A 19439-nucleotide genomic window follows, 5' to 3' on the forward strand; every position below is an offset into this window, starting at 1 on the left:
TCACTCTCTCTCTTAGCTAGAGCTGCGTATGTGGCTAGTAAGCGTGTCACGAACGCGAAATTGACATAAGTCGACAATAAAAAAAAAATATTGAAACTTAAATGGATATAATAATATTTTGTATAGAAATTGTTTAATGTTATATAGATGTTGATGCGCTTTTTTTTTTTAATTTATTTTGCGATAGAAATTATTAATTGCGCTCCACTAATAGTTTTAGTTCGCTTCGTGCTCGTGCTTGTCACGAGTCCATCTCTACTACTGCTCTCACCTTATTTTTGGGGGGCTTGCGCTGAAAATGCTAAAATGCCGGTCTCGGGTCTCTATGCCAACGCGTTGCAGTAGCCAAAACTGGCGAAACAGTATCAACGCGTAGCTCGACTGGATTTGTTGTGTGTCGCGCTATTTAGTTTTAATTTATGGTAATGCAATATTGTCGAGCAGAGCCAAATGTGCACTAAATGTCAATATGTGCGAATGTTCTCACAAAAATGCAGATAAACAAAAGATTACGCCATATAAGCAAAAGCTGCAAAAGAGAAAAAACTACAACTATGGCCATTGCCACGCGACGCGCGTTTCCAATTAATTCCAAATGTGTGACGAAATCGTTAAATATTTGGCACGCAACAGCTCGTGCATTGCCCTCACAAGTTTTACTACGTTCTTAACGCGATTTCTTACGTTGTTATAAATAATTATGTGATTGTTTTGGGCTAGACTCCGTTGTGCTACGTAGACAAGACGAGCGGCTGTTATACTCTTCAATTGACAACGACTACGTCATAGTTGTTGACACTCTCACTATCTAACGGGATGATAATTAGAGCTGAAAACTCTACTTAGACTAACAATAAAAAAGCCACCAAGAGTTTTCTTACATATTCATTACATTTGAATTTGCAAACGATTTTATCCTGTTTTCCAATTGGTCAAAAAAATTGTAAAACGAGTTTTTGTTTTTGTTATTGAAAAACTCACGTTTTAACGGTTTTTTTTTTTGCCAACAAGATATTGTATTACATAGATAAGTTTTACCATAAATGTCAGTAAGACACGTAATTGCTATGCGGTCAAGATATCTTAAAAAAACAGAAACGCATAAATGCAGAAATGATGTTTTTATCCAATATGATATAGTTGTCCGATCCAGCAGACACCGACTTATACACTTACTTTCTTCAAATTCAAATATCTCCCCAGTTTCACTCAGATAGCTTAAGGCTCCCAAATTTCTCTTTATCGGTTCGGATATGTTTCCTTCTATGCGTTTCATGTTTTGTGATCGAACTATAATACCCTCTGTGATATAAAACAATTTTACCAATTTATAATTATTTATTCTCTAAAGTGGCAATGTCAGCGCCCGAGGTAGAGTAACTATTTGTACCAACCACAACTGGAATATCTGGAATCGAGCCGATTCTATAAGGTGCTTAAGGTTAGAAGACTCCTTTGCACTATGACCGAACGCTATGCGAATGGGGTATCCACCAGCTTGGTGGAGCCCGCCGTCAATGGACATACTCCCGAGATAAAGGAAGCCGAAGCAGTCGGCCAGGATGAGAAAATTGTGCTCAAGCGTAAACTGACGCTGATCAACGGGGTGGCCATTATTGTGGGCACCATTATTGGTTCGGGCATTTTTATAGCACCCACCGGAGTCTTCTACTATACGGAGTGAGTACGGGGCCTCAAAATGGATCTTCTCTAACTTGAAAGTGTAAAACTGAATCAAAGAGGTGGGAATCTTAATGCCAGCTTCAAAAGGAGCTATGAGCTTGATCGTCGCGAATGATAACCCCTGAGTCCTGAGCGACGAGCAAAGCTTCTCCTTTGCAGCTTCTATTAGAAGAATCAATTGTATAATCTGTGTAATCCTGTGCTGATCTTGAAGAATAGTTGGAGCTTTCGTTGATTAACAATTGAATTCCGAACTTTTACAAGTTCATTAAAAGCGTGAACCCGCCCAGAAAAAGGTCAATAGCATGCTAATTTATAGTAAATTGGAACATTTCTTTTTGCCGGCCAATTGAGCTGAATTGCAAGTCAGGGGGAGGGAGGGTGGTAAGGGGGGGGGGGGGGGTGCCAGTGGGTGGGAGCATGGGCTCTAAGTAATTAAGCCTTGTTATTGTTCATGTTCATATTGCTTGTGGCAGGCGCCCTTGAGAATATTTTGTCGTCATCGCGAAATCGTTGACAATTATTGCATCAGCTCGAAAGTATTTGAGAAGTCTGTGCTACAATTACAAGACCAACAGAACGAACTGCCCCAAAATAAACACGTCTCATCACATCACATCACACACATACACGAAGACTCGGGCACTATGTGATACTGCGAAAGTTTTGGTTCCCTTGTGGAACCACTTTAGCCAATGGAGCCAACGGAAAGCAGCGACGCCGCGCTCTGTCCATTGTTCGACCACTTATTCAGTTGTACGCTGACCCCCGGCTCGCCTCTTTCAGATCCGTCGGAAGCTCACTTTTGATTTGGTCTGCCTGCGGCATTCTTTCAACAATCGGCGCTCTTTGCTATGCCGAATTGGGCACCAGCATCACCAGATCCGGCGGCGACTATGCCTATCTCTTGGTCGCATTTGGTCCACTTGTTGGTTTTCTGCGTCTATGGATTGCCCTGCTCATTATCAGGCCAACAACCCAGGTGAGCTGAACGAGTTTTTTAACTTCATCTAATATCTAAACGCTTTATTTATTACTATTATTGAATTGATTGATTGTATTGTATTGTTAAATAAATTGATTAAGAGTCAACCTTCGACCAGAATTGCGCTCAATTGTGACTGTGAATACAACTTTCTCCCAAGAAAAGTAAAAGCAGCTGCACTAAACGAGAATTAATGCAATTGTTTCTTGAAGAACCTGAATAACGAGTGTGTTGTAGGCACAGTTGAATTTGAAAATACGTAGAAATCTCTTCCAGCTAGTATAAGAAATATGAATTTACTGAATATTAAGTAGCTTTTTTTAAGAATAATCAATTTCTCGTATAAGAACTTCATTATATCAGAAAATTTATCGTATTAGCTTCTTTCTTTTTAACATAACTGGTTAGTTCAAAATGAAAATCGTTGAGGAAGCGCCAGCCCTAACTTATAAAGGGGTGTGGCTCTTTTGGTAGGGCACAAATTTAGCCCGTATTTTGTTAATGAAAATAAGTACGGACAGCAATATTTTCAGTACAACGGGCGATTGTAAATTAAATTGTTAGAATTTTCAAAATATATATATCAGGGTTTGAACCAGTAACTCGGTTCAAAAACGCAGAAACCCTGATTTACGAGTCGAACCCAAAGTAATGTAGTTCTATTGATCCGTAAATCGAATTCTTGTAGTCAGGTTCAATACATATATTTTACATAACCAATTTGATTTAAAATAAATAACACATTAATTATTATTTTCAGACAATTGTTGCGCTTACCTTTGCACATTATGCGGCCAAACCGTTCTTCGAGGATTGCGATCCGCCGCAAAATGCAGTCAAGCTGCTGGCTGCCGTTTGCCTCTGTGAGTATAAGAGATCTATCCGAGTGCTGAATACATATATATTCATATATATCTTATTCCTGCTATTAGGTCTGCTCACAGCCATAAACTGCATGTCCGTCAAGGTGTCCATGAAGGTGCAGGATATTTTTACGGTGGGCAAGCTACTGGCGCTGATAATGATAATACTCGCTGGCCTTTATTATATGGCCACTGGCAAGCTGGACAACTTTTCCAATCCCTGGGAGGGTAGTTACAGTACACGCAACATAGGCTACGCTTTCTACTCGGGCTTGTTTGCCTTTGGCGGCTGGAACTATTTGAACTTTGTCACTGAAGAGCTGCAGGACCCCTACAAGTGAGCTTAACAAGGCACATAGAATAAATAAATGAATGAATGAATGAATGAGTGGGTGGTTGCGTGGTTGGGGAGTGCATGACTAAGCAAATGGGCCTTACGAGAAGACAAATGGCTTTTGCACTGTTTGCCATTTACGTCATGCGTAGCAGGAGACAGCAACAAGTTGATGGCGCCCACTTGTTGAGTGTCCTTGGGGTGCGTGTGTGTGTGTGCGTGTAACTGTGCGTTGGGGCTGGGTGGCTGAAGCGCCCAAGTTTTGTGCTTTCCTCCAAATGAATTCAATTTGCCCATGCGGCGCAGCAATCAACTTAAGTGCTATATGGCTGCTTAAATCTTCAAGTGTGTTTCAGGCACGTTTAAGGTTTCTCTAATATCTATTTGTTTATTTCTCCCTTTCCCTGCTCGCCCAGAAATCTGCCACGCGCCATTTGGATAGCCATGCCCCTGGTCACGGGCATCTATGTGCTGGTCAATCTAGCCTATTTCGCTGTCGTCTCTAAACCGGAGATGCTTAGCTCGCTGGCTGTTGCCGTGACCTTTGGCAACAAGGTCTTTGGACCGCTGGCCTTTATGGTGCCCATTTTCGTGGCGCTGAGCACATTTGGCGGCGTCAACGGTGTGCTCTTTACCTCCGCTCGTCTATTTGCCACCGGCGCTCAGGAGGGTCATCTGCCCAAGTTCTTTCAACTGTTTCATGTCAAGCAACAGACGCCGATACCATCTCTGATATTTACAGTAAGTCATTAGATTAAATGCAACTACGACTATTTACTCCGGCGGCTGACTTGCCAGCTTTGCTTAAATTTTTATTGCCTTTTGATGCATTCGTGAACGCAAAAGCTAGCTAGTTAGCAGCTAACTATCATGAATACCCAAATTGGTTATCTAAATAAACAATTCTTTCTTATAGTGTCTGATGTCTCTGCTAATGCTCCTAACCGATAATGTGTACGAGCTGATTAACTACTTCAGCTCCGTGCTGTGGCTCTCTGTGGTGGCCAGCATAGCGGGCATGTTGTGGCTGCGCCACAAAAAGTAAGTTAATTGCAGCATCATTTGAATAAATATTAACACGACTCAACACTTTCCTTTTTAGACCGGATCTGCCGCGGCCTATCAAAGTGCATTTGGCGCTGCCCATCCTCTTTATGACCATTTGCGTCACCTTGGTGCTGTTGCCCAATTTCAAGGAGCCTGCCAATCTGCTCATTGGCATCGCCATCACATTGGCCGGCATTCCGTTCTACTATGTGTGCATTGCCTGGAAGCAGAAGCCCCGCTGCTACGGTCGCCTGTCAAATGCCATGGTAGAGCTATGCCGCGCTATTTTCAATACAACCATCATTGAGTCCAACGAGTCGCTGAAGTAATATAATCCCCAACTACCCCACTCCCCCACATCCATGCTATGCATTTTACCACACAAAGCAGATATTTTATGCGTAACTCCAGCCAAGGCACTTCAAAACACGCCAAACATTTTGTATGATATTTTCGCACAGACGTTAGCATTCCTCAAATCCAAATAGGAAAAGCTTATGCTAGCTATAGTTTTTAGTTTTTGTATTATTTTTGTACTAATTCAAGTGTTGGCAGTAGCTAAAGCTCTTGATTTGCTAAGCATCCACAGTTATTGGGAATTTCTCACACAGTTTATATATACAGATTTATATATATGTATACGTATGTACTTGCCTCAGTTGTGACACTTTTAGGGAAAACTAATCTATAAGCAAAACTCTAGTTCTTAAGTATAACATATTTATCAAGTTGAACTCCAAACATATACAAAATTTGTAAAACATGGCTTATTCGAATGGAATTAATAAATGTTATTCGTGAATGTAAACTGCAGCTTTGTGAATTTGTTTGCTGTTCGGGTCTATATGGCGATGACTTTTCTTAAGTAGATCTTATAGATTATAGCCTGGAACTACCTTCAGCCTAGTACACGACCTTGCGCCTGTTTATTTCGATGGCCGTCTCCACGAGCGTGGTGCCACGTATGAAATCTGCGGCTACAATGTTCGCATGCCCGCCCAGCTCATCTTGATACAGCTGTGAAATGCGCCAGTTCACATTGTCGGCCATTTTGCGCAGACCTCCATGCTTGTCCAGTATGACATCCCATGTTTCTGGCGTCAGCTCAGCCATGTCCACCACTGGTCGGCTCGAGAAGCGTCTGTGTGTAGTAAAATAAAGCTATACAAGTAGTCAATGCAGTAGCAGCAATTGCCTCCACTTACGACACATCAAAGTCGTTGATGTAGCGCAGATGCCGCTCCAGACGCGCCCAGGACTGCACATTGCCCCAGCGCTGATCCACGGCGCCAAAGAGCAGCTGTGGAAACTCCTGCACGATTTCATTGTTATCGTAGGCCAGTATCACATTCTGCTGCCGCTTCCAGATGTCGCGCAATGTGGCGTGCCAGGTCAGCGATGGATGGACAATGAGATCACCAAAATGCTCCCGCAAATAGCTAACCAGCAGCCGATGCACGCCCAGTTTCTTTCCAAAACCTGTCAGCATAAAAGGTTGAGACTTTGACTTTCAATGGGAGGTTCGACATTTACTTACCCACGGGAAACTCTTTGATCCCAAATATGACAATCTCATTGGTTTCCAGCACAAAATCCTTGACCTGCTGTATGACCTCTTTCAGTGGACGTTGCTTTGTAATTCCGTGATAAATGAAAAACTTATCCTCTGCGGGTCGATAGTAGCCCACACGTATGTCCAGATAGCGCGCTCCATGCAGCAGCTGGCCACGTATGTCATCGTCCTGGGTGAGTGCATATTTAGTTACCAAGCTCTCGCGCAGCAGTGGATCAAAATTTGGTCTATAGGAACCAGAGTCGTGTGTGCCGGGTATGAAGAGATCACGCAGCCGCAGATCACCCACTACGTCACGCAGCTCATGCATCCAGCGGGGGTAGGCACGCACGCAGCTCTTGGCCAGTATCCGTCCCTGAGCATCTATATAGCTGGCCCAGTAGCCGTAGCAGGCGCTCTGCGCGGTCACATTATGGGAGAGCGCATAATCAAAGGGCACGCCCGTGGTAAACCACTGCGCGGACAGGCTGGGCTTGATGGCGGCCACGATCTCGTTGTTGCCACCATTGGATATCCAGTGCTGGCGCGCCAGGCTCGCACTCTTAGCCTTGGCGACTGAGCCGGGCGTGCTGGTGTAGCCGTGAAAGGGAACATATGCCACTTGGTCAGCACCAGATCCGCTGCTCTCCTCGCTATCGCTGTTGCTGTCGCTGCCGGTGTCTCTGCCAAAGGCGGCTAGGGGAGTGCCCGTGGGCAGGGTACGTTGTTCAAAGCTGTGCGGATCCTGTACAGTAAGTAGCACCTGATCGCCGTCCCGTGCCGGCGCATGCTTCCAGCTGACTTCCAGGAAACGTTTGCGTGCGCTTATCGTTAGCCACAGCTTCAGCGCATCCGTAGCCGGGCGAGAGGCGCCCAGGGTAAGCACTGGCTGCTCCTGAGTCCAGGCGGGGCAGATGCAGAGCAGCAAAATTAACATCCGTTGCAACATTTCTGCTCTGAATTATCGCTAATTCGATTTGATTGCGTTTAAGCTTAATCAGCGCACATCAGACACACGCTCAGGCGAGACTCGAGCTGCGTTCCGAGAAAATTGGCTGCGTCAGTGTCTCGCGAAGATCAACTGTTGCCGACGAGCGTGCTGAGCGTGTTCTTATTGGAAAGCAAATGCGACGCCCGGCGCTGGAAACCTCGAGGTGCCTATGTACATAAGTGCCGATATTGCCATATAAGAAACAATAGTGCCATAAACAAAAGGAAACGAAAAGCAAATAAGAGTGCTCTACTCGGGAGTGACCGACTAGCAGATACCCTGAATATGCAGTGCGACAAAATACGGAACATAAAGTCTTGAATATATATATAGCTTTAGTTTCTATCATCCGATCCCTTTAAAATTTACAAGGCCCGTTCCAAATATGGCAGGTAAATCTGTTTATCTATATGACAGCGCAGAGTTTTTTCTTTCAATTTTAAAGGGAGTTCTGGAAAATGTTCAATTCTCCTAATCTGTGTATATTATAAGAGAATTTTCTACACAGTTGGGCGTATTTATTTCTTATAATCTTCGAATATAGTTCGTCGTTCTGATCGGGACTATACATATTTTGGGGTCCAAGGTGCTTCTTCCTATCAGTTACATACATTTCTTCAAAAACATTATACCCTTTACAATAGTTTCAGGAAATATCATCTTTCTGGTACCGTTTACGGGACCGGAGTGTTTAATTCAAATTTATTTTCATACTAATAAACTTTTTTTTGTTTCATTCTATAAGCCGGATGTTCTATTAATTCAAATATGAACGCGCACTTCACTTCGTTGTGCGAACTTTACATTAACTTTGTCTATTGTCTAACGCTCTCTACAAACTCAGCGAAATTGTAACAAGCTTTGATTAGATCACATACTTGATATGGACAGACGGAACGAGAACAAAGAACATAACAAATTGCATGCTACGTACAAAGATTTGAATTCGAATTCTGTAATTGATGTTCTAATTGCGATGTTTGTTTATGTTTTGTATTTGATTATCAACAACGAAAGCTAATTGCTTCAATTGTGATTAAATCCGGCTGTCATAATTAATTACGAGTCACGTGTAAAACAAGGGCAATTTGTCTTCGACCTGGCACTGGCTTAGCTTTTATCACTAGCTCCGACTGTATATGATTATCGCTTACGCGGCAAAGAACGACGGTCGAGTAGCCCGGGTGTACGACCTTCAAGACCCGGCTTTACTGTGCGACTGAAAGCTGAAGCCCATCGAGCAATGGATTGAGTGTGCGCTTTGTAATACAAACTTTCTGTTTGTATTTGGCGCCTACGTGTTAACTCCACTACAAAAACGGTAATAGGGCTTCCACAATGCTGCCTTTTCTTGCAGCTTTCATTCTAGGGTTTTTATTTGCGTTTTCTTCATTTAATTTTCCATTACGAACTAAGCTCAACGCAGTCAATTTTGAAAATACCGACAGCTTTACTGTCAAACCCAATTGCCATTCACAACTTTGCGCGCTCATTATGTGTGAATAGCCGTGCATGCCAGCGAATGGATACTTTTGTGTGAATGGCGCTAAATAGCGCGCGCAATTTCTCAAACATTCAAAATAATACGCAAAGCGTATTCCATGGGTTTTTGTAAATAGATATGTATACATATAAACTTTGACTCGCGCATGTTATGTTCGATATCTGATTCGATTTAAATCAGAATCCAGTCAGTCAGTCAATCAGTCACGCGCTCAAACGGTTTTATGTATATAGATTAAATCAGCGTTATTTTTACATGCACTTTTAATGGGCTATGGCATACAGTGATGGGTCTTACAATGTCACCGTTTCCATATAACGCTCAAAGGATTGTGTAAGTATCGTGTGATCCGGAGCCAGATGGGTATCAGCCATAATGGCTAGCCTATACTTGTCTCCAAATCGATGCAGATTCAGGGAGAGACAAGTCTTTGATTGAGGTGGTCGAAATAGGAGTACATCCTGCACCCGTTGCCCCCAGGCAGCCTGAAACTGTGTATCCGCTGCACCATAGATCTCCGTTATGGTAACGGGAAAGTTATATGAGAAAAAGTTGATGAAGATCTTGGTAAGAACATGGGGCAGCAGCGCCGTTAGCAGACTGTATTTGGTCTGTCCTATGGAGGCCAAATAGATCATGATCTGCTGCCTGCGTATGCGCTCCACAATCGCATGCAGCTGATGCGCCTTCAAAGCGTCGGGTGAACCAAGTGGCAGCTGCAGAAAGACCACACCGCCAATGTGCGACGACTTATCGCCACTGCGATCGGTGAAATAACCCTTGGATATGGTGCGACAAGTTGTGTTCAGCAACGCCGGCACCGCCGCAGTATCAGAGAAGGTATTGAAGTAATCATAGACAGCGCCAGCCAGGCAGGCCAAGCTGAAGTCGGATTCGCGTAGCTTCTGGCCAAACATATGCTGATGACGTTCGCGAAGCAGGGCGCCATCGATGGAACGGCTAAAGGAGACAATCTTGCGGCCAGCGTAGGACTTCTTGTGCAGGATGTTCAGCTCCTTGGTGGGCTGCACAAAGAGAACCTCATATATGTTACGCGGTGCCTTGAACAGTTCATAGCAGATCTTGCACAGCTCCAGCTGGGCATAAATCAACAGCGGCACATACAGATGCAGCCGGGCACAGTAGGTGGTGCTGTACGTGGTCTGACCCCGGATCACAACGTCGCGCAGCGCCAGCAACTCACAGTAGATGTGGTAGGGCAAGAGGATGATGTGATGCAGTGCCTGCTGCCAGACGAGGCGCGTCCAAGCCTTGGCTATATTGGCTGGCTGCAGGCTATGCCCCAGTGCGGCACGTGCCACCGCCCAGCTGAGATTACGCTGCTCCAGCTCGTGCTGCAGCAGAAGATACAGAGTCTGCAGCAGACCCAGATCATTGCGATAGCCGGGCGAGCGACGCTGCCATTTGCGACGCATAGCGCGAGTGCGCCAATAGCCCAGGCACACGTTGACCAGCACGATGAGAACCAGGGACAGCAGCTGGCTGAGATTGCGTGCATCCGGATGCGCTTTGACGCCGTCCGGTGTGTCCAGAGATTCGAATTCGTAGATAAACTGCTGCCAGCGACAGCTCACAAGATGCAGCACATGATTCACCAGCTTACTTATATGCTCCGGCTGACGCACAAAGTGCGACAGTTGCTTGGTGGCCGCTGGCCGAACGAGGCCTGCATCCTGCAGGCTGACAATCGGCTTGCGTTCGGTGTCCTGCAGCAAAAGCATCTCGCCCACATGCAAGTCCTCCTCCTCGGCAATGATCAGGTGATGCACCTTGATCAGTATATAGTAGGGCTGTGCCGGGTCCGAGTTGGGTATGACCGTCACCTGCCACTGCGGCAAATCTGAGGGTATGTATTTGGCGGCCAGCTCACTAACATGCTCCTGGATATTCGACTCGTTCACAGGACGTCCGCGATATCGGTGCGTGCTGAGCACCACGTGGTTGTTGATGTTGAATCCGCTGCAAGTAGAGAATGGCAGCTGGCTCTTAGTAGTTCCTTTTGGAAGCTGTGCTTTGGCTCACCTGTTATCGTTGACCCAAGCATAGTGGCCCCAGCACGTGACCAGTTTCTGGCGCAGCTTGGGAAACTTGATCATGCCCGTCTTGTCCTTCAGCTCGGTCAGCTGCAGCGCATATGCACGCTTGATGCGCTCAAAATCGCAGTTGCCCTCCACCTGGAGCAGAAAGTGAAAGATGCCCGCATTCTTGGGCGTATCGATCAGTGTACGAATCTTCTTGGACTTGCATATGGTCAGATTGGGATACTTGATGCTCAGCACATAGTTGGCCAGCTCGTTGGTTAAATGCGCGCCTGTAAAGAAAACAAAAATTAAAGAGAGATGTAAGCGATACTATATAGACCTAATCATGCCGATAATGCGCTTGTTCCACGAATAAGACTCAAATCGCGCACCCGCCCCATAAAAATCAAACGTTGCGGCTTATCGTTGGCAAATTTTTATGAGTAATTCGGTTGGTCAAGGTTCAGGCTGGTCGGTCGCTCGTCTGGGTTCCGCAAAGGTGCAACAGGTAATCAGCGACGCATTGTTCGGCTATATTATTTATAAACAAAGCTTATCAATGGCATGAGCGTATGGTAGTGCGGCCCCCACTCCATCCCTTATCGCTTACACGGCTATTGATGCGAATCCCATAATGCTGGCGCATCTGACCCGTTGCATCCTTTGGCTGAATGAGCGGTTAGTCAACCCATGCCTCGTTTATTTATAGCCGGCCTGTTTGATCTATTTGATTAATGGCCCCATCTGGGTCAGCGAGTGCCCGTTTATTGATCGGAAAACTTTATTACTTACACACAAATGATAGCAGCAACAATGGCAACAGCATAAGTGCCACCATAAAGCACAGCAGGGTCTTTAAAAACGATATGCTCTCCTGCCAAATGCTGTAAGAGTTGAACTATTATAAATGGCTAAGCAGTGATATATTATACTATACCTTTCCATTTTCTACGATTCTACGCTGATGTATATATAGTCTATATATTGTTGTTGATTTCGCCTTTGTCTATCACTTAAAACGCCCGTTCGTTTCACTGTGCTCGGCACGACTGAGCAGACAGTCGCAGCTCCAACGAAGCTTCCACCAACGCTTAAAATCTCTTATCACTGCGGCAAACAAAATGATAAGGCTGCTCCTGCCGGCCAAAATACATTTGCCAGTTGCTATATAATATCAAATTAACTTACATTTTTAAAAGATTCGTATAAACACTTTAGTAAACACGAAAACAACAACTTGAAAATAACGTATAAGTTGATTAGCGTGTCATGCAAAGCTTTTAAATTGCGCGCGTCAAATGTGAATGGTTCATACTGTAACGTTAACAAGCGAATGTCAAATTGCAGCAAACAGCTGATTTTAGCAGCACATCGACTTGTTTACAATCTTTGTTATTGCTTGTATACACGGATAAAACAAACTTTAATGCAATGCTGCAAACGCCAATTGTTCAGCCCACCTTGCACCAACCGCTGCATTCGAAGGTCTCCAACTATTTAAACAATCAACGCCGCACGGGACAGTTTTGTGACTTGCAGCTGGAACTAGACTCGGATGATGCGTCCTGCACATGCAGCGTCCACTTTTGCGTGGTGGCCGCTCAAAGCCAGCTCATTGGCCTCAAACAGCAAAAACAACAACAGTTCTCAATGCAGAATCCACTTAAAGTCACTATTCGCAACTTCAACTGCACCGTGTGCTTGCACACCATCGTGGACTTCTTCTACGAGGACATTGTCTCCGTTTCCAAGGAGCACGAGGCGCATTTTCGCGAGCTGGCTAAGATACTGTCTGTAACCGAGTTGCTCAATCTGTACCAAATAGAACAGGCCAGCGACGTTACCGCGTGCCTGGAGCCAAGTGCCGTTAAGGGCGATGCGGAGGATATTATGCAGCCTGCTATAAAGCCGGATGTTGTTTTTGAAAATCAACAGAGTTATTTTAAGGTAGGAAACAAGCCAAAATAATGGATACATCTTTACAAAAGGTTTCTTTTATTGTAGCTCAAAAATCCGCGCGCCGTCAAGTCCAGCAGCAAAATAAACTACTGCATTGGCTGCGATTTCAAGTGCTATCAGGTGCAGAAGATGATTGACCACATGACTAGCTGTGAGCCCTCGCACCTGACGTGCTCGCTCTGCGAAATTGGCTTTCTGGATTGGCGCGAATATGATGCGCATCTGCGCAGACATGGCTCCGATCGGCGCAAGCCCTTCTTTTGCCTGGAGTGCGACAATCGCTTTAACACTCGGGCTGCTCTGCTCGTCCATCAGCCCAAGCATTCAACGGAAACACCGCATGTCTGCACGCACTGCGGCAAGGCTTTCAAGTGGAAACAGGGCCTTAGCAATCATATGCTGGTCCACAATCCCGAAAAGCAGATGCTCTGCGATGTCTGCGGCTACAGCACCACGCACATGAAGGCTCTCAAGAGTCACAAGCTCCTGCACACTGGCGAGTTCTTTGCCTGCACTGTCCCTGGCTGCAAGCATCGTGCGAATCGCAAGGAGAACATGAAGCTCCACATCGAGACACACAAACAGGGGCGCGATTTCATCTGTGAGATTTGCGGCTGCAAGTTTAGTCAGAGCAAGAACCTAAAGCGACATGCTCTAAAGCATACCGAAGGCGGCCTCAATCGCTACAAGTGCCAGTTGTGCGGCTTCAGTAGCCATCGCTCGGACAAAATGAAAGAGCATGTGCAGCGAGTGCATACGGAAAGAGCGGTACAGCTAGAGCTGCCGGAGACAGTAGACTGCTCGTTTGAAAATAAAATGCCCGATGATTTTGCGCTGCCGCCCATGAATGCCTTGCCAGTGGGAAGTGTCAAGGATAGCAATGTCACGGAGACAACTCGACAGAATCGCAAAATTACGACAGATGTGACGACACCAAGTGTAAAACGGTTAAAGACGCTGCTGCCAAAAGATGCAATTGATTAAAGTCGTAGACGTGCAGGAAACTGAGTGCAACCAATGAAATAGCAGACTAAACTGATTTAACTTGGCGTCTGCGCCACTTAGTCAATTTTAATATGCTTAGCTTGGTAAAAATTGTTCCTGTGACTGTGTTTAAACGAGCGAATGCCACAAAATGCTGATTTAGCAATCTAATTGATGATAGAGGCAACTAGAGACAACTAGAAAATAAACTACACGAGAGACGTCGCTAGTACTTATATAAATACTCTAAAATACAACAAGCGGGAGGACGCCGGCTCAAATCCTGTAGCAGTATTAATTTTTCCTATTCGTTTATTAAATTAACAATTTAGATGTCTATAAACCAACGCTAATTAATAGCAGAGCTTAGAAGCTATTTAATAATCATGCATACTGTTTAATAAGCATACCCATTTAAACAAATTTGCGCAGCGTTAAAAAGCTTTGCGAGAACCAAAGAGCAAAAAAGTAAGACTAAAGCATGGCAAACTGGATTGAAAGAGAGCGAAATAGTCGTTTCCAGATAGAGTGTTCGAGATGGTGACAACAAGCACGTCGAAGCTTACTTCAGATGCTCGAAAACGTAGCCAAAGTCATTGTGATAGCAGAACTCAAACCGACGCGACGTATCCCCGGAAAAGCAAAAACCGAGCCAATTGACTAGCCCAAATAATAATCTCAAGTAGTCGCAATATCAACAAATCAACATGTCTGAGGCGAGTTTCGACCAATACGAGCACTACAACTACGACCATGGCAAACACATCTTCACCGCGCACAGCGGCAAGCAGCGCTCCAAGAAGGAAGCCAGCGATCATACCAATCATTTCGATCCGTCGGGACATTCGAGGAAAATTTTAACCAAGCTGGTGAACACCAATAACAACAAAAAGGCGTGCAAAAACTAAATGCTTGCGTTACGATAAATAAGTAAAAGGAAACCGTATCGAATTTTGATTACAACTAAAAAAATGCATGAAAGTGAAAGGCAAGAGAGGGAGAAAGTAATGCTATTATTTACATAGATACTTACAACCTGTTAGATATATTAACCACATATTGTTGTATTAAGATATAAGTAACTATACATAAAGTAGAAATATATACTTTAAAATACTTTAATACTTTAATATATATATGACTATTGTATATTGACTATTATATATATAGAAATAAACCTTAGAGGACCTAAGGTTGGGTTTGATAATCTATTTGTTTAGTCGTTAAGCTAAGCTCAGCATTTCTTGCTTCTGAAAAATATATATTGTTTGGAACATCAAGAGTATATTGAAATTTATAAATAATTATTTTTATTGGGTTACAGAGAGGGACTCAAAGAAGTAGATATTTCTGCTCCAAAGTATATGCATATATTTTCTAGACTTGAGTTTATAAAGCCAATAAGTCTTGATTGAATTTCTATATCATGTATATATATAATTTTTTTTAATATCTAACCCATACTCTTCCCTCTCCATCTGATTACCATATCATAAAGCTGACACCAAGGCAATTGGTCGTAAATTCAGATAATAGTTAATGTGAAACAGGTCCACCCTAATGATAACGTTCTCTTCGCCGGCTTTTCGCTCAATTTGCCGGTATTTTTACTGCGCATTTGTTGATATTTGGTAAACAACAAACAAGAGGTTGTTAATCAGGTGTTTCTTTGACTGTGGCGCATATTATTCATCATCATTATGATCATCATTATCATGCAGGCACTTCGACCTTATCACAATGTATATTTGTTTACTTTTTTACTGCGTATCGTATCGAATAGTTAAGTTACAAGGCAATTCTGCTCTGAACACGTATTTTCTAGTTTCGAATCTCCAATCGAGGCACAACTCTTTCGAAAGTGTCATGAGAAGATCACAAAATGTTGCAAAGCTAACAAAACTAGTTTTTCACACTTGTTCGGCAGCAAACATAATCTGAAATAACTTCATTATTATGATTGAAAAACGCGATAAAAGTACTTAAAGCGCTTCTAGAAGAATCACTTCAAGAACAATATTTATTATAATAAATATAATAATAACAATTTTCATGTATCATTCGAATTTTCGTTAACTAAATAATACAGATACTTATAATACTTAAATCTCAGTCGTTTTTATGTTTTAGCTGATCAGCTTAGAAACAATATAATTAAAATAATAATTAATATTCGTTTCTTTTCCGAACTCAGCTTGAATTATGCCTTAATAATTAATATATTCGAATTTTTTCTGGGTATATATAAAATATATTCCAGTTTTCGACAGGATTACAGCGGGTAATAAGGGATTCGAGAGAACTCTTTCGACTCCTATTGTATGTATATATATATATTTTTATTTTTAATGCAAATTAAATATTTTGCATATTAAAATTGAGAGCACATCGTACACAGATCCAACTGGATCTGTGTTCTGTAACACCAGGACTTCCACGAAAATAATTGAAAAATTAATATAATAATAAGATTTCTATATGCTGCAGCTTTTATATAGTGTATTTTAGCTTCGACTTTTCCTTTCAGTTTTTTTTCCTCAATTTATTCTAACTAGATGTTATCTATTGATAGATGTCATGCAGTTAAAGGTAACATCTACATTGCCAACACACTTTGCCTCGGCAGATTTCTTTCTTCAGCTTTAATGAAGGAGCCACGCTTCAGTTCTCCATATGGAATACCGACATATATGTAATTTTATGTTTAACCATGTAAAATCTGATGTGGAATGTGATAATACGTGTGCCACACGCCAGAACCGGGACCAGCTCTTGATTATTGGTATTGCCAGCAAATGATCGACTCGACTTTGATCTCAATCTTGAACCCCCTCGGGGGTTCGGGGACGAAGAGCTTGGGCGGATCTCAAGATGCGCACTTTCACCGCGAAAAAGAATTTGTGGTAAACAAGTGAAGACGCGTGGAGTAAATTGTGGCGCTGGGATTATGCATAAATGAATGGATCGATACATATATATATATATTTATTAATATCTGTATGTATTGGGGATGATAATTGGTGTAGCATTCGTAGTCGAATGAACCGTTAAATCGAATCTGGAGCACTGGCCCAATATCCATGCAATACGCGGCCCACAGATTAACACCTTTCAACGAGGCTGCGTCGAGACGAAGATGTTCTAGATACCAATGCGAGTATTTGGGGAGTTTACGGGGCTTTAGCACATACATTTCTCTGCATTAGCACCGTACACACACACACACACACACACACACACACTCACACACACATCGAAAAATATGCCTAGATCGTTGGGTTTTGGATTGAGTTTTTCTGGCACATCGCGTGAAGTTTTGCGTTTAGTTTACGTGTGGACACCCAGCCGAACGGCAGCTGGCACGTCGCTGACAAGGATTAGGAATAAGGATTACTACAAACATATACACATACAGAATGATAGGATACTCTGATATGTCAACGAAGCCGCAGCGCAAATGTACGCCCGGCCTGTGGACTCTGCTGCTGGCCATGCTGCTCTTTGCGCTGACCCTGACGGGCGTGGCCCTGCTGGAGGCGGGTCGGGCTCAGTCACCGGCGGATCATCGCCTGGCTGATGTCTTCATTGTGCGGCGTCTGTGGTCGCATTTTGGAGCGGCCACAAACGAATCGGACGGCGCAGTTCCCGCCACTGTGGAGCGCATAGCCAGGGATGCGGCAAATGCCAGCCGAGTGGCAGCAACTGGACGCAGCAACAACTACTACGAGGAGCAGCAGGCGGTGGTTGTGAATGCCGAAAGCGCGCAACCGCCCATGGCCGAGCGACGGGATTCGTTTGGCCCGCCGCAGGGTAGATCGTACGAGGATGAGACTTACCCTGAATATTCTGCATTTGACTTTGGCAGCGAGCAGTCGTCGGCGGAGGAGCCCTACTTGGGCAGCGACAGCTCAGCTGCCTCCGAGGAGCAGTCGCCGGCAGGCGAGGGCAGGGCGGCGCAGGCACGTCCCCACGACTCCTACTACGGGCAATGGCAATACGCCACACAGACAGCAGCACCCGTCGGCAGCGACAATCGCAAGCTGCAGCCAGTGGGCAATCGGTAAGAACAAGCACCAAATCCTTGGAATAACATCCAACTAACGATACAATTTTGGTAGAGCTCCATATCCCGCCTACGATGAGGTGTACGACTATCCCATGGGATTTCAGCCGCGTCCCCAGGATCCGGCCGTCTCCAAGCAGGTGGCACCAGCGCCAGCCAATGCTGTGTCCTATGCGCCACCAGTGCCCACGGAATCTACGCTGGTCACATTTTTAAAAGCCCTTAAACAGTTGTGGGATCTCTATCAGGCATTGACGAGCGCCTGGGGTACTGTTTCCGAGCGTCATAAGCAGAGCACCGAGCAGCTAAGGAAGGAGCGTCTGCAGAAGCAACGTCTGCGCCAGCAACAGCAGCAGATAAAGTCCAGAATTAACTCTAAGAAACCGCCACGCATCGACGGCGATAAATTTGCCAAGCTTAATCAGACCAAAAAGGCCAAGATAACGACTACAACAACGTTAAGAACCACCAGCAGCAGCAGCAGTACCAGTAGCTCTACCGGCAGCAGCAACGACTCCGATGAATCCGAGGAGACGACAGCAGCACCCGAGCGTGCCAAGGCAGCTGCTGTCCCGGAGAGCTCGGTGCGCGGTCAGCGACATAAGCGTGAGCCGGAGCCGGAGCCAGCGAGTACAGATGTGGGCGAGGGGCGCTACATTAAGGGTGATCCGCTCAAGGGTTACTATGATTTCGTCATCACCGAGGGTTCCTACAAGTTCTGGGCTGTCTTTCAGGTATGACATCAATATGAGATTCGGATTTAACAGCAGCAAATGGTATTATTTATTATCTGTAATTCGTAGGTTGGTACCGCGCTTCTGATCATCTACTCGACATTCGCTGCCATTTACTACTCCAAAGTAAATCCCTTGACCAGCGATTACGATTATCAGGATTATTTGGGCGCCGGACGCTCCATGTCGGGCGGCGACGATGATTTTGTGGATGACAGCGAGCCAAGTGCAGCAACTGCTCCCACATCGCGATTTATGGACTGGCTGCCGCGTACAGCGCATTCCCTGAAATTCATACTCGATGCCATTGATAAAATGCCATTAGATAATGACCATAAATCGGAAATAGGCTGGTCCACGGGGAACAGTGAGACAGCGGCGTCAGATGATGCAACAGGGGAAAGCAGATAGGAAAAGTACTTTTATACATTTATGAAAATAAAATACGTTCAAAAACTAATTTTAATTTTATTATGGGATAAGAGGCTTGAAATTTGCATATTTATATTAACTATACAGGTATTTATCACGTTTATGTACAATAATAAAGCAACAAAAGCTTTTTAGGCTCTCAACCCAGAAGTTATTATTGTTTATATTGGGGAAATCAACATTTTTTTTTTATATTAAGAAAAAAAAGCTTTCTTACGACTTTTGTGTGGTCCCAATTAATAAAAAATCAGCAATTGCGGTTAATT

General features: G+C 44.2%; 6 protein-coding genes across 7 annotated transcripts; 4 read left to right on the plus strand and 2 right to left on the minus strand.

The window, feature by feature from the left end:
• The first annotated feature begins 337 nt into the window (after positions 1–337).
• On the plus strand, positions 338–5252 carry LOC115758368 (large neutral amino acids transporter small subunit 1). Its single transcript, XM_030698956.1, has 8 exons — positions 338–422; positions 1352–1680; positions 2470–2665; positions 3429–3531; positions 3601–3868; positions 4282–4606; positions 4782–4906; positions 4968–5252. Exons 2-8 carry the CDS (start codon positions 1463–1465, stop codon positions 5239–5241), a joined length of 1509 nt encoding a protein of 502 aa, XP_030554816.1. The 5' UTR covers positions 338–422; positions 1352–1462; the 3' UTR covers positions 5242–5252.
• Positions 5253–5804: 552 nt separating this feature from the next.
• Positions 5805–8875, minus strand: LOC115758369 (PI-PLC X domain-containing protein 1). Of its 2 annotated transcripts, none has more exons than XM_030698957.1 (4): positions 8610–8875; positions 6450–7622; positions 6118–6391; positions 5805–6053 (listed from the first exon to the last, which is right to left on the minus strand). In XM_030698957.1, exons 2-4 carry the CDS (start codon positions 7411–7413, stop codon positions 5816–5818), a joined length of 1476 nt encoding a protein of 491 aa, XP_030554817.1. In that variant the 5' UTR covers positions 7414–7622; positions 8610–8875; the 3' UTR covers positions 5805–5815. The 2 variants fall into 2 exon arrangements, with proteins under 2 accessions (XP_030554817.1, XP_030554818.1); XM_030698958.1 differs by lacking the exon at positions 8610–8875 and adding an exon at positions 8390–8525.
• Positions 8876–9192: 317 nt separating this feature from the next.
• Positions 9193–12029, minus strand: LOC115758367. The gene is made up of 4 exons (XM_030698955.1): positions 11939–12029; positions 11794–11885; positions 11003–11291; positions 9193–10939 (listed from the first exon to the last, which is right to left on the minus strand). The coding sequence occupies exons 1-4, from the start codon at positions 11944–11946 to the stop codon at positions 9253–9255; spliced, it is 2076 nt and encodes a 691-aa protein (XP_030554815.1). The 5' UTR covers positions 11947–12029; the 3' UTR covers positions 9193–9252.
• A 218-nt stretch (positions 12030–12247) lies between these two features.
• LOC115759110 (gastrula zinc finger protein XlCGF46.1) lies at positions 12248–14454 on the plus strand. Its single transcript, XM_030699950.1, has 2 exons — positions 12248–12948; positions 13006–14454. The coding sequence occupies exons 1-2, from the start codon at positions 12433–12435 to the stop codon at positions 13942–13944; spliced, it is 1455 nt and encodes a 484-aa protein (XP_030555810.1). The 5' UTR covers positions 12248–12432; the 3' UTR covers positions 13945–14454.
• A 100-nt stretch (positions 14455–14554) lies between these two features.
• On the plus strand, positions 14555–15213 carry LOC115759111 (nuclear protein 1). The gene has a single exon (XM_030699953.1). The coding sequence runs from the start codon at positions 14652–14654 to the stop codon at positions 14850–14852; it is 201 nt and encodes a 66-aa protein (XP_030555813.1). The 5' UTR covers positions 14555–14651; the 3' UTR covers positions 14853–15213.
• A 2147-nt stretch (positions 15214–17360) lies between these two features.
• LOC115759242 lies at positions 17361–19152 on the plus strand. Its single transcript, XM_030700141.1, has 3 exons — positions 17361–18004; positions 18063–18741; positions 18811–19152. The coding sequence occupies exons 1-3, from the start codon at positions 17361–17363 to the stop codon at positions 19150–19152; spliced, it is 1665 nt and encodes a 554-aa protein (XP_030556001.1).
• Positions 19153–19439: the final 287 nt, after the last annotated feature.

Source organism: Drosophila novamexicana, unplaced genomic scaffold, assembly GCF_003285875.2.
Source record: "Drosophila novamexicana strain 15010-1031.04,08,12 unplaced genomic scaffold, DnovRS2.1 tig00000193-arrow-pilon, whole genome shotgun sequence".
NCBI lineage: Eukaryota > Metazoa > Arthropoda > Insecta > Diptera > Drosophilidae > Drosophila > Drosophila novamexicana.

Excerpts from the sequence above, each read along its gene's own strand:
- LOC115758368 (XM_030698956.1), top strand. The coding sequence starts at position 1,463 with ATGACCGAACGCTATGCGAATGGGGTATCCACCAGCTTGGTGGAGCCC. Across the intron at positions 3,869-4,281 it reads GAGCTGCAGGACCCCTACAA|AAATCTGCCACGCGCCATTT; the intron begins GTGAGCTTAACA and ends CTGCTCGCCCAG. Across the intron at positions 4,907-4,967 it reads TTGTGGCTGCGCCACAAAAA|ACCGGATCTGCCGCGGCCTA; the intron begins GTAAGTTAATTG and ends TTTCCTTTTTAG.
- LOC115758369 (XM_030698957.1), bottom strand. The coding sequence starts at position 7,413 with ATGTTGCAACGGATGTTAATTTTGCTGCTCTGCATCTGCCCCGCCTGG. Across the intron at positions 6,392-6,449 it reads GATCAAAGAGTTTCCCGTGG|GTTTTGGAAAGAAACTGGGC; the intron begins GTAAGTAAATGT and ends TTATGCTGACAG. Across the intron at positions 6,054-6,117 it reads ATCAACGACTTTGATGTGTC|ACGCTTCTCGAGCCGACCAG; the intron begins GTAAGTGGAGGC and ends TACTACACACAG.
- LOC115758367 (XM_030698955.1), bottom strand. Across the intron at positions 11,292-11,793 it reads GTTGCTGCTATCATTTGTGT|GCGCGCATTTAACCAACGAG; the intron begins GTAAGTAATAAA and ends TTTTCTTTACAG. Across the intron at positions 10,940-11,002 it reads GCTTGGGTCAACGATAACAG|CGGATTCAACATCAACAACC; the intron begins GTGAGCCAAAGC and ends CTCTACTTGCAG.
- LOC115759110 (XM_030699950.1), top strand. The coding sequence starts at position 12,433 with ATGCTGCAAACGCCAATTGTTCAGCCCACCTTGCACCAACCGCTGCAT. Across the intron at positions 12,949-13,005 it reads ATCAACAGAGTTATTTTAAG|CTCAAAAATCCGCGCGCCGT; the intron begins GTAGGAAACAAG and ends CTTTTATTGTAG.
- LOC115759111 (XM_030699953.1), top strand. The coding sequence starts at position 14,652 with ATGTCTGAGGCGAGTTTCGACCAATACGAGCACTACAACTACGACCAT.
- LOC115759242 (XM_030700141.1), top strand. The coding sequence starts at position 17,361 with ATGATAGGATACTCTGATATGTCAACGAAGCCGCAGCGCAAATGTACG. Across the intron at positions 18,005-18,062 it reads CTGCAGCCAGTGGGCAATCG|AGCTCCATATCCCGCCTACG; the intron begins GTAAGAACAAGC and ends CAATTTTGGTAG. Across the intron at positions 18,742-18,810 it reads AGTTCTGGGCTGTCTTTCAG|GTTGGTACCGCGCTTCTGAT; the intron begins GTATGACATCAA and ends TGTAATTCGTAG.